The 26,274-nt window shown below is 50.1% G+C and overlaps 2 protein-coding genes and 1 long non-coding RNA gene across 3 annotated transcripts in view; 1 reads left to right on the plus strand and 2 right to left on the minus strand.

Annotated features, from left to right (window-relative positions):
• The window catches only part of myoz3 (myozenin 3), a 17,042-nt gene extending 14,288 nt beyond the window's left edge, over positions 1 to 2,754 (plus strand). Inside the window, exon 6 of the mRNA XM_033029750.1 lies at positions 2,059 to 2,754. Coding sequence (XP_032885641.1) covers positions 2,059 to 2,236 — 178 coding nt within the window. The 3' untranslated portion in view covers positions 2,237 to 2,754. The remainder of the gene's footprint in view (positions 1 to 2,058) is intronic.
• LOC116978542 overlaps positions 1 to 4,513 on the minus strand; it is a 23,221-nt gene extending 18,708 nt beyond the window's left edge. The window contains exon 1 of the long non-coding RNA XR_004413467.1: positions 4,503 to 4,513. This is a non-coding gene — a long non-coding RNA (uncharacterized LOC116978542). The remainder of the gene's footprint in view (positions 1 to 4,502) is intronic.
• Positions 4,514 to 9,404: 4,891 nt separating this feature from the next.
• On the minus strand, positions 9,405 to 24,379 carry rbm22 (RNA binding motif protein 22). Its single transcript, XM_033029751.1, has 11 exons — positions 24,251 to 24,379; positions 19,694 to 19,747; positions 18,948 to 18,977; positions 17,723 to 17,855; positions 16,508 to 16,608; positions 15,612 to 15,784; positions 14,215 to 14,415; positions 13,231 to 13,395; positions 12,701 to 12,792; positions 12,425 to 12,559; positions 9,405 to 11,742 (listed from the first exon to the last, which is right to left on the minus strand). Exons 1-11 carry the CDS (start codon positions 24,302 to 24,304, stop codon positions 11,609 to 11,611), a joined length of 1,272 nt encoding a protein of 423 aa, XP_032885642.1. The 5' UTR covers positions 24,305 to 24,379; the 3' UTR covers positions 9,405 to 11,608.
• Between the last annotated feature and the right edge of the window lie 1,895 nt (positions 24,380 to 26,274).

Consider the following 26,274-nt stretch of genomic DNA (forward strand, 5'->3'; position numbering starts at 1 on the left):
CATTACTGAGGTTATCTGTTGCCGGCCCCGATTTGGGCTCCGACCCAAAATGTCCTATTGTTTTTCTCCAGAGATGCTGGCTAACCCTCTGAGTTACTCCAGCACTTTGTGTCGATCTTCTGTACTGTTATAGAGTCAAACAGCTCGGAAACAGGCCCTTCAACCCAACTTACCCACTCCAACCAACATATCCCCTGCACTAGGCCCACCAGCCTGCGTTTGGCCCATATCCCTCTGAAGCTATCAAAAGGGTACTGCAGATGCTGGAATATCGAAGGTACACAAAATTGCTGGGGAAACTCAGCGGGTGCAGCAGCATCTATGGAGCGAAGAAGGGTTTCGGCCCGAAACGTCGCCTATTTCCTTCGCTCCATAGATACTGCTGCACCCGCTGAGTTTCCCCAGCAATTTTGTGTCCCTCTGAAGCTATCCTGTCCTATGTACATACCTGTCTAAATGTTTCTTAAATGTTGCAATAGTACCTGTCTCAACTACCTCCTCCGGTAGCTCGTTCCATTTACCCACCACCCTCTGTGTGAAAAAGTTGCCCCTCAGATTCCTATTAAATCTTTCCCCTCTCACCTTAAACCTGTGTTCTTTGCTACTCAATTCAACTACTCTGGCCAAGAGACTGTGCGTCTACCGGATCTATTCCTATCATGATTCTGTACTGATCTATGGTCTATGTCCCTCTTAAATCTTTCCCCTCGCACCGTAAGCTTGCGCCCTCTAGTTTTACAAGCCTCTACCCTTGGGAAAAAGACTGAGTGTTCACGGTAATATCAGAATATTTTATTCATATATAATTCATTAAACACATGGCTTTTCTGTACAGGGCACAGGTCCAACATTTAAACTCTGGTTTATTCTGGGCTGAAGTGACTTCACTACAGTGCCATGTAATGAATACATGATCCAAGTTAGACCTAAGTGCAGAAATAGTGTTGCTAACTCACTAATAATCTTTTACTGGAGCTCCCCTTTGCAGGGGAACGCACGGAGCCCATGCTGACCACAAATGACCCTAGGCGATGTGACCTCCCCCCAAGAATTCGATGGGCCGAATGGTCTAATTTTGCTCATTTACTTTAAACTTTTACTTCAGAGTTATGCCACGGAAAAAGGCCCTTCGGCCCACCGTGTCCATGCCGACTACACTAGCACTATCCTACACAGCAGGGACAATTTACAGAAGCCAATTAAACTACAATCATGCACAACTTTGGGATGTGGGAGGAAAACAGAGCACCCGGAGAACATCCACATGGATACACTGAGAACAAACTCTGTACAGACAGCATCCAAGGTCAGGATTCATCCCGGGTCTCAGGCGCTGTGAGGCAGCAGCTCTACCACTGTATCGCCCCAATCAATGACCTTAAGGTCAGTAGCTTTGGTGGGCCAAAGGGCCTGTTCCTGCACTGTATGACTCTAGGGTCAGTACAGACTTAGTGGGCCAAAGGACCTGTTCCTCTGCTGTACCATTTTATGGTTAGTACAGGTACAGTGGGCTGAAGGGCCTATTGGTGCGCTGTATGACCCTACGGTTAATACTGGTATGGTGGGCCGAAGGACCTGTTCATGTGTCGCATGACTATAGGGTTAGTTCAGGTACACTGGACCAAAGGCTCTGTGTTGTGTACTGCATGATTCTATGGCTAGTACAGGTATGTTGGACCAAAGGGCCTGTTCTTGTGCTGTGCAACTCTAGGGTTAGTACAAACTCAGTGAGCTGAATGGCATGTTTGTGTGCTATCCGATTCCAGGGTTAGTACAGGTACAGTGGGCCGAATGGTCCATTCCTGTGCAGTATGACTAGGGTTAGTACAGGCACATTGGGCTGAAGGGCCTGTTTGTGTGCTCTATGACTATGTTAGTACAGTCACGTTGGGCAGAATGGTTTGTTTGGGCACTGTCTGACTCGAGGGTTAATACATGCATGTTGTGCCGAAGGGCCTGTTCCTATGCTGTACGACTCTATGTTTAGCACAGGTGCTTTGGGCTGAAGGGCCTGCACTGTCTCAGTGGGGCTGAGTTCTGTTCCCTGTGCTGTTCCAGAGCTGCCATCCCGTTCGGAGGCTGCGGGAGGCTGTTCTCAGTGCCGGACCTGGAGAACATGGAGACGCCGGAGGAAACCGTGGCCCCGGACGTCAGCCGCCTTACCAACAGGCCCAGCTTCAACCGCAGAGCCCGCGGCTGGACCGGGCCACCCCTGCCTGAGTCCGCCGACCTCTGAGCAGGAAACACTGCCAGGAACAGAGGGGGGTGATGCTGCGGTAGTGAGGGAGAGGCCCACACTCACTCACACACACACACACATATCCTTTCACATTCATATACTTGATCACTCACTCCCCTCCCCATCACATGCTCCCTATCCCTCTCTTCCTCTTTCACACCCATTTACTTTCTCTCTCACACTTTCATACACTCACTACCCCTCACACACACCCCCTCCCTCCCACTCCCCCATATACACTGACAGCACATACCTCGAGAATCCCCTTCACTTTAACTCCACACAATTGCCCTGCACTGGCAAATCAGACGCCACACACTTAGAGTTAACCTAACACATATTAAATAATCGTAGTCTTCACTAGAGAAACGTTAGTTTCACGTTGCTCTTGGAATGTGACAGTCACTAGCGCCCTGTGTTCCTACCGCTCAGGTAAGAAATAAACTTGCCATTGACGGAATTCACAAATCGTCATTAAAATTTGTAACAGTTAATAAAATTTTGCAGATACAAAACTTCAGATGCTGGAATCTTGAGCAAAACGAAGTGCTGGAGTAACTCAGCGGGTCAGGTAGCATCTCTGGAATACATGGATAGGTGATGTGTTGGGTCTGGACACTTTAGACTTGAGAGATACAGTGCGGCAGCAGACCTTTTGGCCCACCAAGTCCGCGGTGACCAGTGATCCCCCAGCACTATCCTACACACTAGGGGCAATTTTCAGTTTTTTACTTAAGCCAATTAACCTACAAACCTGCACATCTTTGGAATGTGGGAGGAAACCCACACATTCACACAGACAGCACCCGTGGTCAGGATCGAACACGGGTATCAGGCGTTGTGAAGCAGTGTCAGTGTGTTGCCCATAATCTCATGATCCGACACTCCACCTCTCACACCCATCACTCCTGTGATCACGGACCTAATGAGTGCCAGTTGATAGAACGGCCTAATGTACACACAAGGAATTGCAGATGCTGGTTTACCAAAAAAAAAGATACAAAGTGCTGGAGTAACAGTGGGTCTGGCAGCATCTCTGGTGAACATGGATAGGTGACGTTTCGGGTCAGGACCCTTCTTCAGACTGATTGTAGTCGGGACATACGGCCACTGAAAAAATATGCAAACTTCACATACACACGCAGACACGCATGCAGACACACGCACGCACACACACACACGCAGACACACACACACGCAGACACACACACGTACGCAGACACACACACACACACACACGTACGCAGACACACGTACGCAGACACACACAGGCAGACACACACAAACACACACAGAGGCAGGCAGACACACACATAAAAAGGCAGCAGGATTTGTACACTTGGCCATAAATTCAAGGACTTTCAAGGTCCAAAAATCCCATTTTCAAGAACCAAGATCCAGCAAACTTTGATGTTTAATCAGAGATGTATATAAATTGCTTGGTATTGGATGATTTGATTCTGTACCAAATAAAAGTAAGTAAGAAGGACACCATCTCACCCTCAGATTTGATTGAAAATCATGTTTTGCACACCTCGGGTACAAAGAACACAGCAGAAAAATCAACTTTCAACTCAAAGTTCCTTCGAAGTTATGAACCATTGATATAGCTCGAATTATTGCCAAATGTCCATTGGAATTTGGAGATGAGACCTTGTTTTCTATTGTGTTACGTGTGTGCTCTGATGTACAGACACTGATTTTCAGGGAAATCTGAGGTGATCAGTCAATCCATTAGTCTAGGTTGCACAGAACGACACTAACTACATAATAATCACACAAGATGGTTGACTTATCTATATTCGTACTTCAATTGCACTGATGGTCCATTTTCTCATCTCTTAGTTGTTCAATCTGAAACCATGATAATGGAAAACTTTGCTTTTCAACCAGTCCCTGCAAACATGCACTGTCCCTGCCTGCTTCAAAGTCTCCACTATTGTCCCTGTACCCAAAAAGACAAGGATTACTGGTCCTAATGACTACAGGCCTGTCTCACTGACATCTGTAGCCATAAAGACCCTTGAAAGGCTTGTGCAGGCCAAGCTAAAAAATATCACAAACCCCCTGCTGGACCCTCTGCAGTTTGCATACCGGGCCAATAGATCAGTGGATGACACAGTAGACCTTTGTCTGCACTTCATCCTACAGCACCTAGACCGCCAGGGGACCTATGTAAGGATTTTGTTTGTGGATTTTAGCTCTGCATTCAACACCATTGTGCCAGAGCTACTACACTCCAAACTCTCCAAGTTGACTGTACCTGAACCCCTCTCTCAGTGTATCATCAACTCCCTGACAGACAGGAAGCAGCATGTGAGGCAGGGAAAGCACATCTTGGACCCTCAGCATAGGAGCACCGCAAGGCTTCGTGCTCTCCCCTCTCCTTTACTCTCAAAGGTATCAAAGGTTTTTTTATTAGTCACATTCACATACACCCAGGTGTAGTGAAGTGAAATGCTTTTTGCCATTTTGCAGCACACAAATAAAACACAGACATAACACCAATAAGAGTCTTAAACAAAGAACATCCCCCCACAATGGCTCCTACCATGAGGGAAGGCACAAAGTCCAGTCCCCAACCCCAGTTCACCCATAATCGGGCCTATTGAGGCCTCCACAGTTGCCTTTACGGAGGCCCGATGTTCCAGGCCATTCTCGCCGGGTGATGTTACTCTGGCGTCGGGAGAGTCCTCTCAGCGGCCTGGGAACCCTGGAACGGCCGCTTCCGTAGTGGAGGCCGCGGCTTCCGAAGCCAACAAGGCCGCGCCGGTTGGAGCTCCACATCTGGCGATCTCATCTAGAGGTCCCAGGCTCCCGTTGTTAAGTTCAGCGCCGCCGCCCGCAGCTGGTCGCTCCACAGTCCCGCAGCTCCGCGATGTTTTCCTCAGCGATCTTCAGCTCACTGTAGCGCGGCGACCCGGGCAAGGCATCGCCCGCTCCACGATAGCGCTCCAGCGCTGTGCCGCCGCCGAAGCCGAGGTTCTGGGCGGTCCCCGACAGGAAACGCCGCTCCAGGCCCGCTGGTAGGCCGCGAGGACGGGTCGAAGCAGCAGCCCTGAGAAAAGCTGCCTCTCCGACCAGGTAGGGACCCTGAAAGGTAGTTCCCCCCCCCCCCCCCCCCACCACCCACATAAAAAAGTCTAGACCTCCAAACAAAACACTTAACTAACTAAAAATAAAAAATAAAAGATGAAGAGACAGACAGCTGCTGGCTGGGCAGCCGTGCACAGGACAGCGCCCCCTACATCAACGACTGCACCTCTAGACTCCTCTGTCAAGCTTCTCAAATTTGCAGACGACACAACCTTGATTGGACTGATCCAGGATGGGGAGGTGTCTGTCTACAGACAGGAAGTGTCACAGCTGGCGTCCTGGTGCCTTTGTAACAACCTGGAGCTCAATGCTCTTAAGACAGTGGAATTGATCGTAGACTTCAGGAGAGCTCATCCCACTCACCATCAGCAACACCACAGTCAAAGGACTCCACAGATGTGACTTAAAGAAGTGTTCAAGAAGGAACTGCAGATGCTGGAAGATCGAAGGTACACAAAAATGCTGGAGAAACTCAGCGGGTGCAGCAGCATCTATGGAGCGAAGGAAATAGGCGACGTTTCGGGCTGAAACCCTTCTTCAGACTGATGGGGGGTGGGGGGGGGAGAAGGAAGGAAAAAGGGAGGAGGAGGAGCCCGAGGGCGGGGGGATGGGAGGAGACAGCTCGAGAGTTAAGGAAGGGGAGGAGACAGCAAGGGCTAGCAAAACTGGGAGAATTCAATGTTAATGCCATCCGGACGCAAGCAACCCAGGCAGAATATGAGGTGCTGTTCCTCCAATTTCCGGTGTTGCTCACTCTGGCAATGGAGGAGACCCAGGACAGAGAGGTCGGATTGGGAATGGAAGGGGGAGTTGAAGTGCTGAGCCACCGGGAGTTCAGGTAGGTTATTGCGGACTGAGCGGTGTTCGGCGAAACGATCGCCCAACCTTCGCTTAGTCTCCCCGATGTAAATCAGCTGACATCTAGAGCAGCGGATGCAGTAGATGAGGTTGGAGGAGATACAGGTGAACCTTTGTCGCACCTGGAACGACTGCTTGGATCCTTGAATGGAGTCGAGGGGGGAGGTGAAGGGACAGGTGTTGCATTTCTTGCGATTGCAACGGAAAGTGCCCGGGGAGAGGGTGGTACGGGAGGGAAGGGAAGAATTGCCAAGGGAGTTGCGGAGGGAGCGGTCTTTGCGGAAGGCAGACATAGGGGGAGATGGGAAGATGTGGCGAGTGGTGGGGTCACGTTGGAGGTGGCGGAGGATTATTTGTTGTATTTGCCGGCTGGTGGGGTGAAAGGTGAGGACTAGGGGGACTCTGCCCTTGTTGCGAGTGCGGGGATGGGGAGAGAGAGCAGTGTTGCGGGGTATGGATGAGACCCTGGTGCGAGCCTCATCTATGGTGGCGAAGGGAATCCCCATTCCCTGAAGAACAAGGACATTTCCGATGCCCTGGTGTGGAACGTCTCATCCTGGGAGCAGATGCGGCGTATGCGGAGGAATTGGGAGTAGGGGATGGAGTCTTTACAGGGGGCAGGGTGGGAAGACGTGTAGTCCAGATAGCCATGTGAGTCAGTTGGTTTGTAGTGTATGTCGGTCAGAAGTCTGTCCCCTGCGATGTAGATGGTGAGGTCAAGGAATGGTAGGGAAGTGTCGGAAATGGTCCAGGTGTATTGGAGTGCCGGATGGAAGTTGGTGGTGAAGTGGATGAAGTCAGTCAGTTGTGTGTGGGTGCAGGAGGTGGCCCCAAAGCAGTCGTCAATGTAACGGAGGTAGAGGTCGGGGATGGGGCCCTGGTACGTATTGAACAAGGATTGTTCAACGTACCCGACAAAGAGGCAGGCGTAGCTGGGGCCCATGCGTGTGCCCATAGCTACGCCTTGTGTTTGGAGGAAATGGGAGGAGTCAAACGTAAAGTTGTTGAGGGTGAGGACCAACTCCGCTAGGTGGAGGAGGGTGTCAGTGGCTGGGTATAGGTTGCTCTTCTGGTCGAGGAAGAACCGGAGGGCTTTGAGGCCATCCTGGTGGGGGATGGAGGTGTAGAGTGACTGGACGTCCATGGTGAAGATGAGGGGGTGAGGGCCTAGAGAGTGGAATGCGCGGAGGCGGCGGAGAGTCTCTGAGGTGTCTAGAACATAGGTGGGGAGGGATTTGACCAAGGGGGATAGTATGGATTCAAGGTATGTGGAGATGAGTTCGGTGGGGCACGAACACGCAGAGACAATGGGTCTGCCGGGAGAGCCGGGTTTGTGGATTTTGGGGAGAAGGTAAAAACGGGCCGTGCGGGGCTGGGGAACGATGAGGTTGGAAGCTTGGTCGGGCAGGGCATGGGAATTGATGAAGTCGGTGATGGTGCTAGATATGGTGGCCTGGTGCTCGTCAGTGGGGTCATGGTCCAAGGGTAAGTAGGAGGAGGTGTCCGAGAGTTGGCGCGTGGCCTCAGCTTTGTAGAGATCGACGCGCCAGACTACCACGGCACCTCCCTTGTCGGCTGGTTTGATAACCCAATCTGGGTTTTTGCGGAGTGATTCAATGGCAGTGCGTTCAGGGGGGGGGAGAGATTGGAGTGAGACAGGGGAGTGGAGAAGTTGAGGCGGTTGACGTCGCGGCGGCAGTTCTGGATAAAGAGTTCCAGAGCCGGAACTTTACGAGAGGGGTTCCACGAGGAGGAGGTGCGTTGGAGACGGGGAAAAGGGTCATCATTGGGGGGCGAGGACTCCTTCCCATGGAAGTGCACTGTGAGGCGGAGGCGACGGTAGAAGCGCTCCAAGTCATGGTGGGCGCGGAACTCATTGAGATGGGGACGGAGGGGGACAAAGGTAAGACCTCTGCTGAGGACAGACCGTTCGGTGTGGGAGGTCGGGGGGGGGGTGGTGAAAACCCGGCAGGGATGGGAGTTGGGGCCAGAGGAAGGCAGGTGGGTGGACTGGGGACAGGGCGATGTGTAGGGGGGGGGGGGGTTGTGGGTGTTGGAGGGGTGGTGGGGGAGAGAGGGCTGTAATGTGGGTGGGGAAGAGCGGGGGTGACATAGTTGGAAGGGGATGGGGGAAGAGTCAGTGGAGCAGCCACTGAGGTTAGCAAGGCTGGGCAGACGGGCACTAGCACCCAGTGGAGTTAAGCCCAGGAGAGTGGGAGTGAGCAGCGTGACTTAAAGAAGTTCCTTGTTACCATCATCTCCAAGGACCTGAAATGGGGGGCCACCATCAACTCCACAGTCAAAAAGGCACAAGAGGATGTACTTCCTGCGGCAGCTGAGAAAATACAATCTGCCACAGGCAATGATGGTCCAATTCTATACTGCCATCATAGAGTCTGTCCTCACCTTTTCCATCATGGTCTGGTTTGGCTCAGCCACCAAGCACAACACCCGGAGGCTGCAGAGAATCGTTCAATCATCAGTGAAGGTTGTTGGCTGCAACTTCCCCCCCCCCATTGACAAACTGTACACTGCAAGGGCCAGGAAGCGAGCAGGTAAGATCATCTCTGACCCCTCACCCTGGCCACAAACTCTTTGAAGCACTTCCCTCTGGAAGTGAGGTTTCACACACTCAGAGAGAGAGAGAGAGAGAGAGAGAAAGTGAGAAAGAAAGAGAGAGAGAGAGACAGAGAGAGAGACAGAGAGAGAAAGAGAGAGAAAAAGAGAGAAAGAGAGTCGCGGCTGCCGAATCTCACCATCTCCCCAGGCGGGGCACACAGCATGTGGTCTGACTGCTGGGTCCCAGTGCTCCTCCCCTCCCTCCTACAGGGAACATTGTTCGCAAACATATCTAACAATGTTCCCGACTTTTAATAAAAATACACATTATAAGCTTGATGAAAAAACGCCACATTACTGCATAATTCATGCTAAATACTTTTTATCATAAATACGAATGTTCAATGACTTTCAAGGACTATCAAGGCCTTGAAAAATAGTTTCAAATTCCAGGACTTTCAAGGACCGTATGAGCCCTGGGCAGGCAGACACACACACACACACAGACCGAGGCAGGCATACACACACACACAGGCAGGCAGACACACGCCCACACAGGTGGCTCCAGCGGTCATGATCGAACCTGGGTCTCTGGCGCTGTGAGGCAGCGGCTCTATCCGAAAGGCAGCATTAAATAAATTAGACTCCAAAGCCATTTAAAAAGAAGATGAACCTTTATAAGTGTAAATGACCAATAAATGTTAGCACAGTGTTACTAGTGACTGATCATTATCTCTGCGCTGGGCATTAGACTTGGCCCAAGCTAACCATCTCCACAGGTCCACCACTGATTTTACCGCAACTGGTGTTCTGGCACCTCTTTTAATCCGAAAAAAATTACAAGTGCTCTTGAGCACCCGAGCCCCCCCCCCTCCCTTCCCCTCCCCCCGAAACTGGCGCCTAGGCCGGGTGAGGCGGCCGATCTCTACCTCATCGGAACTTCCGTGGCCGCTCTGCAGGTCAAATGTGAGCCCCCCCCCCCCAACAGCCTAGGCGAGGCCGTGACCTCCGTTGGTCCAGCAAAATGGATAAACCGGCAAAGCTGTGGACCTAACGGTGCTGTAAAATTGGTGGTTGACCTGTACAAGTGGACACAATTCCACAGCCGCACGCGTTCAGAGGCGGAGACACTGGGAGGGGGAAGTGTCTGAGGCTGGAGGTGAGGAATACAAACTGGGACAAGGTTTTTTTGGTAGGCGGGTGGGGTCGCAGCGTGTGATGTTGAGAATTAACTTTCTTAGCAACGGGGCAGTCACACAACGGAGGCAGCTTCAGGGTTCTCCCCCGTGTGAAAACAGTCAGAGATTAGCTTAGTTTAGAGATACAGCATTGAAACTGCCCCAATGGGCCACCGAGTCCAAGTCAACCCAGCGATCACCCCTTCACACACGAGTTCCATGTTCTGCCACTTTCTCATCCACTCCCCGCACACTAGGGGCAACTTGGGGCAGCACCGTGGCACAGCGGTAGAGTTGCTGCCTTACAGCACCAGAGACCTGGGAACTATCCTGACCTCAGTTGCTGAATGTGTGCGAGTTGTACGTTCTCCCTGTGACCACGTGGGTTTTCTCCGGGTGCTCTGGTTTCCTCCCACATGCCAACGACGTGCAGGTTTGTAGGTCAATTGGCTTCTGTAAAATTGTCCCTGGTCTGTAGGACAGAACTAATGTATGGGTCATTGTTGGACGGCGTGGACTTGGTGGGCTGAAGGGCCTATTTCCACGTTGTATCTCTAAAACTAAAAACTGTACAGACGGCCAATTATCCTACTAAATCTGCATGTCTTTGGAGACGTGGAAGGAAACCTTAACACCTGGAGGAAACCCACGCGGTCACAGGGAGAATGGCAAACTCCACACAGTCAGACAGCACCCGAGGTCAGGATCAAACCCTGGACTCTGGCACTGTGAGGCAGCGGCTCTACCCGCTGCGCCATCCATTCTATTGAGAGAGCTGCAGTGAGGGGAATTAATAGATGTTTTGATTCAATACACACAGGTCTTTGGCATTTCCAATGTAAAACACAGCACCATAATTGCAACCCTGGCCTCTCCCGCTCCCTGGATCTGAAGCCCACCTCCACGGGCACAGGATAGAAGGAAGCAGAGGACAAAAGCAGGCACTAAACACCACCCCCACCCCAATCCTTCTCCATCACCCCCCCCCCCCCCAAACATGCTGACCACACCCAGGCAACGGTTAAGAACCGATTACTGTTGTACAGCTGAAGTCGCCGATGATAGGTGTGTGTTAATTGTTCTTTTATACGCTTACTCTGCCCATCTGCTCACTCTGCTTCCTCTGGGGCATCCACAAACAGCTACGAGCCTGACCCATATCAGCGTCCCACAGCTCAGATGATCAGAATCTCCCACAGAGTTTCCCAGCAGCTGAGACTTGGAAGTGACGTTGATGGCGGCCTGTGTCTCACCATCTACCGTGGCCTTTGGGGAAATGGGTGACAAAGAGGGGACAGGTTCAGATAAGCAGGGGGCTCATCCCCAAGAGGCAGGGGGACATCTTCCCAAGTGGAGTCTGGGGCAGGGTCTTTCTCTGGGAGATGTTAACCCAGAAACCAAGCACAGGTCCGACGCAGCCCAGCTCCTGTCTTCACCAACAGCTCTTGAGAACCGACATTTACACCTTCTTAAGATAGGACCAGAGAAATAAAAACTAGACTCACTAATTTCCTTAACGTACAAAAAACGAGCACAGCTGGAATGGTCGGGGGCTTTGCAAACGGGCCTCTCGTCGGTCGTGGGAATCTCTGGTTTGTCACTGCCGCTCGGCACCAGGGGCTGGCAGGGACATGAGGAGGGGTGGAGGGAGGGAGAGGAGAGGAAGGACAGGCTGGAGTTAGGCGCTGTTGGCTTTGTTCGTGTGGGCGCCCATCCGCTGGGGGTCCTGCGAGGGGTAGTGGATGGGACCCGGAGCCCGGAGGAAGGGCGGCGGCGGTGGAGGCATGCCGTGGAACAGGGCGTGTCCAAAACCTGCGGGACGGAGAGAGAGAGAGTTAGTGACAGCAGAAATCGTGTTCAACAAACCAACCTCCCTTCCACTGACTCCATCTACACTTCACGCTGCCTCAGCAAGGCCAGCAGCATAATCAAGGACCAGTCTCACCCCGGTCATTCCCTCTTCTCCCCTCTCCCATCAGGAAAGAGGTACAGAAGTATGAAAACGCACACCTCCAGATTCAGGGACAGTTTCTTCCCAGCTGTTATCAGGCAACTGAACCATGCTATTACCAATTAGAGAGCGGTCCTGATCTCCCATCTACCTCATTGGAGACCGTTGTATCTGTACACTGTGATCGGCTTGATTGTAATCATCTATAGTCTTTCGGCTGACTGGATAGCACACGACAAAAAGCTTTTCACTGTACCTTGGTACATGTGACAATAGACTAAACTAAACTAGAATAAACTAAAATAAACTAGAGTAGATTTAAATAAACCAGTGTACTAACCTAAACTAGAGTAAACTAAACTAAACCAAGTATACACAAGGTTTAAGTGAGGATCCTTTGCCCATTGACATTGGCGCCCCCCCCCCCCCCCTGTAGTTTTACACGGCCTCGCGCCCCCCTCTCCAGGGATTCCCTGTGCCCAGGATGGGGAGAGCTGTGCGGAGGCGTCGAGGGTGGGGATGGGGTGACGGGAGGGTCAGTACCTGGTGGTGGCGGGGGTGCCAGTCCCGGGGGAGGGGGCAGTGATATGTTGACCACGGCGGGCGGGGCACTGGGCGGCAGGTTGAAGAAGTTGGTGGCCGTTTCCTCCTCCATCGACACCGGGGGTGGCGGCAACGCTGCGGGGGGAGAGAGAGAGAGAGAGAGAGAGAGAGAGTTAGACGTGCATGGGAGAGAGAGAGAGAACCCCACCACCCCGCTCCTTCTCCCGGGACAGACAAACCCGCGGCCGTCTCGTTAAGCACCCTCTGGAGGCTCACCTCCAGGTAGCCCGGGAACGGGCTCCAACTTCATGCCGGACTCTGTAATGTTCGGATCCTTCTCCTTGTCCTTTCCTCTGGCCGCTTGGGATCTAATTTGGGAATCACACACCATCAACCACCCATTTGTTCATAACCATGCCATAAGAGGTCAGGTTGAGTCTACTCCACCATTCAATCATGGCTGATCTATCTTTCCCTCAATGCCATTCTCCTGTCTTCTCCCCGTAACCCCTGACACCCGTACTAATCCCGTCAATCTCTGCTTTAAAAATACCCAGTCAGTTGGTCTCCACCGCCGTCTGTGACGATGAATTCCACAGATTCACCACCATCTGGCTACATAAATTCCTCATCTACTTTGTAAAGGTATGTCCTTTTATTCTGAGGCTGTGCCCTCTGGTCCTAGACTCTCCCACTATTAGAAACATCCTCTCCACATCCACCCTATCCAGCCCCCCCCCCCCCGGTTCCCCACACTATCCAGGCCCACACCCCACCTCCACCCCCCCGCTGGGTTCCCCACTCACCGGCCCCACTTGACATTGAGTCGCCGTCCATTGATGATGAGCTTGTTGAAGGATTTTTCGGCGGCCAGCTCCGACGACTGCCTGATGGCGAACTGGATGAAGGCGCACTGCTGCCTCTGCACCACCGTGATGGAGCGGATCTCCCCAAACTGGTAGAAGTGGTTCCTGTCACACACAAAAACACCCGCCGCGTCACACACAACATGCAGCAGCGCCACGCGGGAACCGGCCGCACGGTCCACAGTGTCCACGCCAAACATGATGCCAAGCCATCTATGCCCAGACCATCACGCAAACCAACCTCGCCTCCTTTAGTTTCGTTTAGAGCGGGTTTGTAGATTATTTGGCTTTGGTACGGGGTGATCGCTGGTCGTCAGTGGCCGTAGAGCATGTTTCCGTTCTGTATCTCTGAAGTCTAATGGCTACAGCAGCTTTAGACTTTGCTCTGTAGAGATACAGGGAGGAAACAGGCCCATCTGCCCACCGAGTCTGCGCCGACCAGTGATCGCCCCGCACACTAACACTAGGGTCAATTTGCAATCCATACCGAAGCCAAATTAGCTACAAACCTGTACGTCTTTGGAATGTGGGATAAAGCCCAAGCCCCTGGAGAAAACCCACGCAGTCACAGGGAGAACATGCAAACTCCGTACAGACAGCACCCGGAGTCAGGATCAAACCCCGGTCTCTGGCGATGTAAGGCAGCAACTCTACCGCTGCGCCACCGTGCCGTCCAACCTCACTTCCATTGAGCATCTGCCTCCACCACTACCCCTTGGCAGCGCGTTCCAGGCACCCTGCACCCTCTGTGTAAACAATATGCCCCACACATCGCCTTTAAATGTTTGCCCCTCTCACTGTAACCCTGTGCCCTCTAGTCGTTGACAATTGCAGGCTGTGTGACTCTATTGACTACAAATGCCTTTTTAGCAAAGTTTCCAACAAGCTGACTGCAGTGATCCCCTGCATGCCCCACATTCTCACCTCAGCTCGGTCTCGGAGATCTGCTCGCCGAGCCCCCCCACGTACAGGGTGGTGATGGTTTTGTCCTCGGGGGGGTCGAGCCTGGGCATGGTGGCCGCTCGCTTCAGCAGCTTGTCCGCTACCGGGTCGTTGATGCCGTAGTAGCGGTCCTTGATGTTCTGGTCAGCCAGAGGGTCGTCAGGGTCCGTCGGCTTCTCGTGCCTGCACGCAACACACAGCAAGGCGAGGGCTTTACAATGTCATAGTCATACAGCATGGAAACAAGCTCTTCAGCCCAACCGAACCATACCAATCAACAAACCCCATCTGCACTAGTCCCACCTGCCTGCATTTGGCCCATGTCCCTCTAAACCTGCCTAAATGTTTCTTACATGTTGCAATAGTCCCTGCCTCAACTACCTCCTCCAGCAGCATGTTCCATAATCTACCACAGTGTGGAAAAGTTACTCCTCAGATTCCTATTAAATCTCTCCCTCCTCACCTTAAACCTATGTCCTCTGGTTCATGATTCCCCTACTCTGGGGAAGAGACTCTGTGTCTGCCCGATCTATTCCTCTCATGATTTTATACACCTCTATAGCATCCCCCCTCATCCTCCTGCGCTCCAAGGAATAAGAGTCCCAGCCTTCACAACCACTCCCAGTAGCTCAGACCCTCACGTTCTGGCAACATCCTCATAAATCTTCCCTGAACCCTTTCCAAATTGATGACATCTTTCCTCTAGCATGGTGGCCAGAACTGAACACTAAACTGTAAACGTGGCCTCACCGACGTCTTACATAACGGCAACATGACTTCCCTCCGTCTATACTCAGTGTAGAAAACAGAGAGCTGTAAGAGAGGTGGGAAAGCAGAAAGTCTGGCGAGTGATAGGTGGAGACAGGTGGAAGGTGTTTTTGCCAGGCGGATGGCTGGACAAAGGCCAGGGATGAAAAGACAGAAGGTATGAGACAAAAGGATTGAATAGCTGCAAATTGCCAGGCTAAAGGAAGGAATGTAGATAGAGGGGAGGGTAGTAATAGACTCGTGTCCAGGTGGGGCACAGGGGAGGGAAAGAAATGGAGGGTGGGGAACAGAGAGGGTGAATGCAGAGTCTTTGGGTAAAGGAAATCAAGAACCAGAGGGCATCGTTTTAAGGTGAGAGGGGAAATATTTAATAGTAACCTGAGGGGTAACTTGTTGCCAAACAGAGGGTGATGGGTGCATGGAATGAGCTGCCAGCGGTGGTAGTTGGGGCAGGTACTAGAACACCATTCAAAAGGCATTTGGACTGGAATATGGATAGGAAAGGTTTAGAGGGACATGGGCCAAACACAGGCAGGTGGGACTAGTGTAGATGGGGCATCCTGTTTGAATGACTCCACGATTCAGCCCCACCTTCCACCCGCCTGCCGTACCTGTATGGACACTCCTCGCCGCGCTTGCACTCCCCCTTGACCCAGAACGAGCAGATGTGGGGCCGGTTGCGTTTGTAGTAAGGGGTGGTCCGGGCCAGTTTCAGCAACATGTCACTGGAGCTGGTGGCCTTGCCCAGCGCTCCCACCGGCCTCGTCCCGTCCGAGTTCTGGATCTGCAGAGACAGCAGAGCATCAGCCCCACAATCAACTCAAACCCAAAACTCAACTCCTACCAAAATCCTCAACACAAAACCCCCAAACCAAAACCCCAGTACAAAACCCCAACCCCTACACTCCAACCCTAAACCCCAACCCCTACACTCCAACCCTAAACCCCAACCCAAAGCCCCAACCCCTAAAATCCAACCCTAATCCTTAAACCCCAACCCCTAAACTCCAAAACCCAACCCTAATACCAACCAAACCTCAAAGACGAAACACAAACTCAAATGTAAACTAAGGTCCAAGCTAAAATTCAACCCACAACCCTATCCCATAGCTGTCCCAAAATGCAACCTCAATAACAATGAAGGAAAGCAGTGCGTTCTTATTTCAATTATACACGGCACAAGTTTGCGATAACATTTGTCAATCAGCAACACCAGACAACCGCTAGAAAGTGCAGGGAGTTATGGATGTAGCCCAATCCATCACACAGCCCAGACTTAAGGTACTGTCTGATTCACCTCAGCCCCTTTGCAGTCATTGGACTTTGTCTCAGCAACTGGTGCGTTACAAAGATGAGAACCATATTTTGCACTCTGTATCTTCTCCTTTGCGCTACCTATGTACTTGAATTTGACTTGATTGTATTTGTATCTGTTTCGATAGCATGTGAAACAAAGTTTTACACGTGACAATAATAAACTTAAACCTAAGGGGATGAAGATAGTTACCTCTCTCTCCATGTTCTGCGTGTAATACTCCTTATTTACATCAGATTTGGGCATCTCATCCTTGAGGGAGATTCCTGCATCGCGCACCTGGATAGGCAAACCTGTCAGGGTGGAGATCAGACACGACTTTAGACTTTTGAGTTACAGCGCAGTCTGCACCAACCAACGATCACCCCGTAAATTAACACTATCATACATACTAGGAATAATTTACAATTTACAAACCTGTACATCTTTGGGATGTAGGAGGAAAACCGGAGCACCTGGAGTAAACTCACGCAATCACAGGGAGAATGGACAAACTCCGTACAAACATCACCCGTGGTCAGGATCAAACCCGGGTCTCTAGCTCTACCGCTGCATCACTGTGCCACCCATATAAACCGAATGTGCTCGTTGATAAGTGCCTCTCACTGTGCCGCCAAGATCAACTTTAACCAGCTTCAGCGCAACACTCCAACGCCATGTATTCAGCAACTTACCAATTAATATTCTGAATTGAATGTATTTTTTAATTTATTTTTTGGAATGTGGGACTACTGGTGTGGCCAGTAATTGTTACATAAAGTGTAGAATAGTACAGCACAGGAACAGGCCCTTCGGCCCACAAAGTTCATGCTGAACATGGCGCCACTCTTATCAGCCTGCACATGATCCACATCCTTCCTGCATTTAATCTCAAAACTAGTGTGAAAAATTGATCAGCCTGGATGTGGGAGGAAACCAGAGCACCTGGAGAAACCCCACGCTGACCGCGTGTGCAAACTCCACAGACAGCACCCTTAGTCAGGATGGAACCTGGGTCTCTGACGCTGCAAGACAGCAGTTGTCTGTGTGTAGAGTTTGTACGTTCTCCCTGTGACCGTGTGGGTTTTCTGTGGGTGCTCCGCTTTCCTCACACATTCCAAAGACGTGCGGGTTTGGAGGTGGGTCCATAGCCTGCTTCCATATTGTATTTCTGAACTAAACTAAAAGCCAAACTTTGAGCACCGGTGGCCAGTTTTAATACTCGGAGCAGTTCAAAAAGTCACTTTTCTAAACTTAGGATCCACGACCCCTGAGGACCCATGACCCCAGCGACCCTCAGGACAGGGCGACAGGCAAACCACTCACCCGTTGTTTTCCCTGTCCCTGGGTGCTCACAGCTAGAGGCTACTATTCAACTGCATCGGCTTCACCTGCCCCCCCCCCCCCCCTTGTCTCCCTGCCACCCACCATACTCCAGGTCCAGCAGGCACGTCTGACACACGTTCTTCAGCTTGCTGCAGGTCTGGCACACCTCCGTCTTCTTGAAACGCATCCGCGCTCCCGGGCACCAGCGGAACACCGTGAAGGGCCTGGAGCAGATCTGGAGAGGAGAGTGTAGGGAAGAGTGAACGGGGAGGGAGTGAGGAGTGAATGGGATGAAGGGAAGAGTGATGGGGGGAGGGAAATAGGAATGAAGTAGATGGAGGGAGGAGTGAAGAGAAGGGCGAAACAACCAACTGCAGATACAAAGTGCTGGAGTAAGCCAGCGGGTCAGGCAGCACCTCACCGCCTTTTGCTTTCTTAATTTTTCTGGCATTTGTTCACCCATCTGCCAATCTAATCCTCCTCACCTGCACCCACCTATCACTCGGGAGTCCCTAGGAACAGCAGATGCTAGCTTACTAAAAAAAAACACAAAGTGCTGAAGTAACTCAGCAGGTAAGGAAGCATCTCCGGAGAACATGGATAGGTGACGGGTTGGACAGTTAGAAGGTCATACAGTAACTCTGGAGAAGTTGGGACCATTCTTCACCTCACCCCCTCAACTGTATCTAGCAAGAACTTGCCTGGCTTTGCCCGGCCCCTCCTCCCTCTTCCAGCTTTCCCCCTTACAACGATCAGTCTGAAGGGGGGGTCCCGACCCGAAACCTATCCAGGTTCTCCAGACCCGCTGTGTTACTATTTGTGTCTATTTATGTACACCAGCATCTGCTGTTCCTTGTGGATACAACAACATGCTTGTGTCCTGGTATGAGAATTTGTGCACAATACCATCAAAATAAAATAATAAGAGGAATAGACTAAAGGAATAGAGGGTAGATGCACAGTCTTGCCCAGTAGGGGAATCGAGAACCAGAAGACATAAGTTTAAGGTGAGAGAAAAGGATTTAATAGGAATCTGAGTGGTAACTTTTTTACACAAAGGGTGGTGGGTGTATGGAACGAGCAGCCGGAGGAAGTAGTTGAGGCAGGTAATGTCGCAACTTTTAAGAAACATTTAGACAGGTACATGGATAGTACAGGTCTAGGGGGATATGGGCCAAACACAGGCAGATGAGATTAGTGTAGATGGGGCAAGTTGGTCGGTGTGGGCAAGTTGGCTGAAGGGCCTGTTTTCCGCGCTGTATGACTCTAATCCAGGGTGAAGAGGAGAGGGAGAGAGAACCGTGCATTTAACTAGAGACATACGCACCTTGCACTCTTTCCCATATTTCTCTTTTGTCTGAAATCACAAATAAAAACAATAGTTACGTTTAGCTTAGAGACACCGCGCTGACGATCCATTACCCGTTCACACTAGTTCTATGTCATCTCACTTTCCCAACCACTCCCTACACACCAGGGGCAATTTACAGGGGGACAATTATCCTACAAACTCGCACATCTTTGGGTTATGGGACAACACCAGAGCACCTGGAGGAAACATAAGTAGTCACAGAGAGAACGTGCAAACTTCAAGTGTGGCCTCACCACCGTGTATGAAATTAATGATAGTTTTACCTTTATCCAACTAAGTAAGAATGTGGTGGTGCTGGAACAAAGCCTGGTGAGTAATAGGATGGATAAAGGTGAGGGGGTGAGGGTCATTGGCAATGAGTGGAATAAGTGACAAAGGCTGGAGGTAAAAAGGAGACAAAAGGGAGTCACATAAGATGGGGAGAGGGGGGATGAATCAAAATGGGGGACTCAGGAATGGAGATGACTGCACTTGATAAAGTGTTGAATGTTGGAGGAACCTGGACTGAAGGGTCCCGACCGAAAACGTCCACTGTCCATTCCCTCCGCAGATGCTGCCTGACCTGTGGGACTCCTCCAGCACTTTGTGTTTAGTTCACAGAAGAGATCAAGATGTCATGATAAAGGATTTGTCCGTTTCAGCCACACAACACAACACCTCTCCCCGAACCTTCACACCGACGAGAGAATGAAAAAACTTACCATGCGAATGTACGGATTCTCCCCGAGGCATGTTTGACACAGAATCGGAAAATCCTGCTTGTAAAAAGAGAGAAGTCTTAGTTACACCAAGAAAACAGAGGCTGATCATTGCATCACTGAGGGGAAAACGTGAAGAAACTGGAATGATGCATATAGCCGGGGTCTCTCTCGCTCTCTCTCTCACAGCAGGGGAGTCTAAAACTAGACGGCCGTGGTTCAAGATTTAGGTTTAGGTTTGATATTGTCATGTGTGCTGAGATACAGTGAAAAGCGCCTTAAAAAGCATATTATCGGGATGTATCACAGCCTGGTTGGGGAACAGCTCCATCCAAGATCACAAGAATTTACAGAGAATCATGGATGCAGCCTAGACCATCACACAAACCAACCTCCCTTCCATTGACTCCATCAACACTTCATGCTGCCTCGGCAAGGCCACCAGCATAATCAAGGACCAGTCTCACTCTGGCCACTCCCTCTTCTCCCCTCTCCCATCAGGCAAGAGGTACAGAAATGTGAAAACACACACCTCCAGATTCAGAGACAGTTTCTTGCCAGCTGTTAGCAGGCAACTGATCCGTCTTATCACCAACTAAAGAGAAGCCTTGTGCGGACAGGGGTCTAAGTTTGACGAGAGTGAGCAGGAGAATGATTGGCGGCACCAGAGTGGATTTTGTGGAGGATAAGGTTATGGAAGTTTGAGTTAAAGGGAGAATGGGGATTGGAAGAAGTGAGACCCAAGTGTGGACTTCGTGAGGAAGGTTGTTGTTCTGGCACCAGTTAGACGACAGGTTTCCCTCCTCAACTCATTGTTACCTATAATCCACCTCCCAACAGTAGAGTGGTTGGCAAATTTAAAGACGTTGTTATACTTTTTCCAGACTGAATGTGGTGGGAGGGAGAAAGCTGGAAGAGAGGTGGGGGCGAGACAAAGCCCGGCAAGATAGGTGGAAGGAGAGACAAGTTTGATTTCAGGACAGAGTCACATAACAGATGTAGGAACTTCAGCCCACTACATCCACGCTGACCCTAGTGCCCATCTAAACTAATCCCATTTGCATGCATTGGATCTGTAACCTTCCACGCCTGTTTTAGTGGTGGTTAGATACACACAGAATGCTGTAGTAACTCAGTGGAATGACCATCAGCCTATTAAATACTACAACTGCCAAATAACTCCACACCTCTAAATAAGCGAACAACATAGACTTGCCATTATTTTTGTCTTAGTACTATTATCTTTTGTGTTAGTGTGTGTGTGTGTGTGTGTATATATATATATATATATATATATATATATATATATATATATATATATACACACACAGTGCTCTCCATAATGTTTGGGACAAAGACCCATCATTTATTTATTTGCCTCTGTACTCCACAACTTGAGATTTGTAATTTAAAAAAAATCACATGTGGTTAAAGTGCACATTGTCAGATTTTATTAAAGGGTCTTTTTATACATTTTGGTTTCATCATGTAGAAATTACAGCAGTGTTTAGACATAGTCCACCCATTTCAGGGCACCTTAACGTTTGGGACACATGGCTTCACAGGTGTTTGTAATTGCTCAGGTGTGTTTAAATGCCTCCTTAATGCAGGTATAAGAGAGCTCTCAGCACCTATTCTTTCCATCACCTTTGGAAACTTTTATTGCTGTTTATCAACATGAGAACCAAAGTTGTGCCAATAAAAGTCATAGAAGCCATTGTGAGTCTGAGAAGCAAGAATAAAACTGTTAGAGACATCAGCCAAACCTTAGGCTTACCAAAATCAACTGTTTGGAACATCATTATGAAGAATAATAAAGAAAAATCCCCAAACACCTGTCCGACAGATCAGAAACACTCTTCAGGAGTCAGGTGTGGATTTGTCAATAACCACTGTCCGCAGAAGACTTCATGAACAGAAATACAAAGGCTACACTGCAAGATGCAAACCACTGGTTAGCTGCAAAAATAGGATGGCCAGTTTACAGTTTGCTACAAAGTACTTAAAAGAGCAACCACAGTTCTGGAAAAAGGTCTTGTGGACAGATGAGACGAAGATTAACTTATACCAGAGTGATGGCAGGAGCAAAAATGGAGGACAGAAAGTACAGCCCAAGATCCAAAGCATACCACGTCATCTGTGAAACACGGTGGTGGGGGTGTTATGGCCTGGGCATGTATAGCTGCTGAAGGCATTGGCTCACTTATCTTCATTGATGATATAACTGCTGATGGTAGTGGCATAATGAATTCTGAAATGTATAGACACATCCTATCTGCTCAAGTTCAAACAAATGCCTCAAAACACATTGGCCGGCGGTTCATTCTACAGCGACAGTGATCCCAAACATACTGCTAAAGTAACAAAGGAGTTTTTCAAAGCTAAAAAATGGTCAATTCTTGAGTGGCCAAGTCAATCACCCGATCTGAACCCAATTGAGCATGTCTTTTATATGCTGAAGAGAATACTGAAGGGGACTAGCCCCCAAAACAAGCATAAGCTTAAGATGGCTGCAATACAGGCCTGGCAGAGCATCACCAAAGAAGACACCCAGCAACTGGTGATGTCCATGAATCGCAGACTTCAAGCAGTCATTGCATGCAAAGGATATGCAACAAAGTACTGAACATGACTACTTTCATTTACATGACATTGCTGTGTCCCAAACATTATGGTGCCCTAAAGTGGGAGGGACTATGTATAAACACTACTGCAATTTCTGCACGGTGAAATCAAAATGTATAAAAATGGCCTATATTAAAATCTGACAATGTGCACTTTAACCACATGTGATTTTCTTTTATTACAAATCTCAAATTGTGGAGTATAGAGGCAAATAAATAAATGATGGGTCTTTGTCCCAAACATTAGGGAGGGCACTGTTTAAATAGTATGTGCGTGCGCGCGCGTGTGAGAGAAAGAACTGCAGCTGATGGTTTAAACCAAAGATTGACATAAAAAGCTGGACTAACTCAGCAGGACAGGCAGCATCTCTGGATAGAACAAATTGGAGATGTTTTGGCTCGAGACCCTTCTTTATATTCCATTTACACATAGTTCCATTTTGGGATATTTGATAACCTTCCCTTTCCACCCATATCCCTCCGCATTTGCATTTCACTCCTCTTCTCTCATTTTGTGACACCCTTTTGGCTCCTTTTCAACTCCACTATTTATCATACAACATCTCCCCCATCTGTATCCACCTATCACTCGCCAAGCTTGATGCCTCTCCCACCTCTTTTCCTGCTTTCTCCCCTCAACAATCAGACCGACGGAGGGTCCTGACACGTCTCCCATCCATGTTCTCCACAGAACTCCCATAGCTACCTTGACTACACTTCTTCCCACCATGCTTCCTATAAAGACTCTATCCCCTACTCCCAATTCCTCCGTCTACGCCGCATCTACACCCAGGATGAGGTTTTCCATACTAGGGCATCGGAGATGTCCTCATTCATTAGGAAACGGGGGTTCCCCTCTTCCATTATAGATGAGGCTCTCACGAGGGTCTCCTTGATATCCCACAGCTCCGCTCTTGCTCCCCCTCCCCCCATTCGCAACAAGGACAGAGTCCCCCTTGTCCTCACCTTCCACCCCATCAGCCGTCGCATACAGCATATAATCCTCCAACATTTCGCCACCTCCAACGGGATCAAAGGACAGGTCACATCTTCCCATCTCCAAAGCTTTCTGCTTTCCTCAGAGACCGTTCCCTCCACAACACCCAGGTCAACTCGTCCCATCCCACCCAAACCACCCCCTCACTAGGTATTTTCCCCTGCAACACAGGAGATGCAACACCTGTCCCTTTACCTCCCACCTCGACTGTCCAAGAACCCCCACTGTTTTTTCAGATGAGGCAGAGGTTCACTTGCACCTCCTCCAACCTCATCTACTGCATCCGTTGATCCAGGTGCCAAATCCTGTACATCGGCGAGACCAAGCACAGGCTCGGTGATCGTTTCGCTGAACACCTCCGCTCAGTCCGCCTTAACCTACCTAATCTCCCGGTTGCTCAGCACTTCAACTCCCCCTCGCATTCTGATTCAGATTCAACTTTAATTGTCATTGTCAGTGTACAGTACAGAGACAACGAAATGCGAAATTCTCAATCTGACCTCATATTTCGCTTGTGTAGTTTACACCCCAGCGGTATGAACACTGGCTTCTCAGATAGCTCTTGCTTTCTCTCTCCACCCCTCCTAGTTCTCCCACTAGTCTTACTGTCTCCAACTACATTGTATCTTAGTCGCGCTCCCTCCCCTGACATCAGTCTAAAGAAGGGTCTCGACCCGAAACATCGCCCATTCCTTCTCGGGGGGGGGGGGGGGGGGTGAAGCGGCTCTGTGACCGAGGGGGGGGGGAGGAGTCTGTGACCGAGGGGGGGGGGGGTGAAGCGGCTCTGTGACCGGGACCTTCCCCCGGACACAGGCCCGAGGCCGCGGGCTGCTCCAGGTGGCCGTCCCGAGTACGTGGGAGGAGGGATCGCCTTCGGGATCGGGATCGCCCCCGTGACCCTCAGCCCTGTCCCCCGGTCCCGCCGCCGCCGCCGCTCACCGCGTCCTCCCAGTTCTGCCGGTTGTACGTGTTGGCTCCGAGCGACGTCGCCATCGTGCCCCTGCCACCACCGGTCCTCCAGCGGCCCGGCCGGCACCGCGCGCTCAGTCCTCCAGCGGCCCGGCCTGCACCGCGCGCCCAGTCCTCCAGCGGCCTGGGCTCTGCTATAGGATCTTTGATACTTACTGTGAGGGATAAGATATATCTCACACTTACTATAAGATCCTATAGGATCTTTGGTGACAAACAGCGGGACGGGCAGCGTCTGGGGAGGGAAGCAATGGTGGACGTTTCATGTCGAGACCCTTCTCCAGACCAAATATCCTGTAGCTCGCTAATGGGATCTTTGCTCCAGCCTGAGAGTCAGGGGAGAGGGAGACTAGAGATATGCAAGGGTGAGGTGTGAAAACCACGGATCAAAGCAGATACTGATAGGGAAATGTAGAATGGGCTGAGGGGAAGGTGACCAGGAGGCTTACAATCAGTAAAATTGATCAGGACAGAAAATAGTTGGAGAACTAGTGTGGGGAGGGACGGAGAGAGACGGAATAGAAACACAAAGTAGGTACAGGAGGAGGCCATTCGGCCTTCGAGCCAGCACCGCCATTCAATATGGTCAAGAGAGTTTGGTTGTCATATGTCCCAGATAGAACAATGAAATTCTTACTTGCTGCAGCACAACAGAATATGTACACATAGTGCACTGTAAACAATATGATAAACGAGAGAAAAAAAAGTTCAGTGTGTATATATGCACACTGAACACACAGTACAAGTACACACACAACATAGTAGTTCAGAGCTTATTTGAGTTTGTAGTGTTTAATAGCCTGAAAGCAGAAGGGAAGCTGTTCCTGAACCTGGACGTTACCGTTTTCAGGCTCTTGTAACATCTCCCCGATGGCAGGAGTAAAATGAGTGTGTGGCCAAGATGGTGTAGGTCTCTGATGATGCTGACTGCCTTTTTAAGGCAGAGACTCCAATAAATCCCTTCGATGGGGGGAGGTCAGAGCTGGTGATGGACTGGGCAGTGTTCACAACTTTTTGCAGTCTTTTTCGCTCGTGGGCATTCAAGCTGCTAACCCAGGCTGTGATGCAACCAATCAATATGCTCTCTACTGTACACCTGTAGAAGTCCAAGAGAACTTCATGGCTTCTTCTTTCGTGTGGCGTGCACAGCCTAAAGTTGTAGGACAACTTGTTCTATTTGATCTTCTGTTTGTGCACGTCGAGTTGATTGCATTAGTCGAAACAGGGCGGACCATGTGAAGGTTGCAATCTTCCACCCCAACTTCATGGCTAATCATCCAGAATCATTTCCCTGTTCCTACTTTTCCCCATATCCCTTGATTCCATTAGCCCTAACAGCTCTATCTAACTCTCTTGAAAACATCCAGTGAATTGACCTCCACTGCCTTCTGTGGCAGAGAATTCCACAGATTCACAACTCTGGCTGAAAAGGTTTTTCCTCATCTCAGTCCTAAATGTCCTAACTTTCAAGAGAGAATTAGATTTAGCTCTTAGGGCTAAAGGAATCAAGGGATATGGGGAAAATGCAGGAATGGGGTACTGATTTTACATCATCAGTCATGATCATATTGAGTCCCAAACATGGTTTAGAATAAGGGGTAGAAAAATAGGTGCAGGAGTAGGACATTCTGCAAACTTGACATAAAGCTGGGTGGAAGTGTGAGCTGCAAGGATGATGCTATGAGACTGCAGGGTGACTTGGATAGGAATGCAAGGGTTACTTGAAATCAGAGAAATCAATATTCATACCACTGGGCTGTAAGCTGCCCGTGAAATATGAGGTGCTGTTCCTCCAATGTGTGTGTGGCCTCACTCTTGACAGTGGAGAAAGCCCAGGACAGAGAGGTCAGTATGGGAATGGGAGGGAGAAATAAAATGTTTGCAAACTCGGAGATTGTGGAGTTAAAGTGTCTGAATAAGGATCTCAACCTGAAACGTCACCCATTGCTTCTCTCCAGAGATACTGCCTGACCCACTGAGTTACTCCAGCATTT

The sequence above is a fragment of the Amblyraja radiata genome, chromosome 11 (genome assembly GCF_010909765.2).
Source record: "Amblyraja radiata isolate CabotCenter1 chromosome 11, sAmbRad1.1.pri, whole genome shotgun sequence".
In the NCBI taxonomy this organism is placed as follows: domain Eukaryota; kingdom Metazoa; phylum Chordata; class Chondrichthyes; order Rajiformes; family Rajidae; genus Amblyraja; species Amblyraja radiata.

Excerpts from the sequence above, each read along its gene's own strand:
- rbm22 (XM_033029751.1), bottom strand. The coding sequence starts at position 24,304 with ATGGCGACGTCGCTCGGAGCCAACACGTACAACCGGCAGAACTGGGAG. Across the intron at positions 12,793-13,230 it reads CTCAATGTCAAGTGGGGCCG|ATCCCAAGCGGCCAGAGGAA; the intron begins GTGAGTGGGGAA and ends TTCCCAAATTAG. Across the intron at positions 11,743-12,424 it reads GGCACCCCCGCCACCACCAG|GTTTTGGACACGCCCTGTTC; the intron begins GTACTGACCCTC and ends TCCGTCCCGCAG.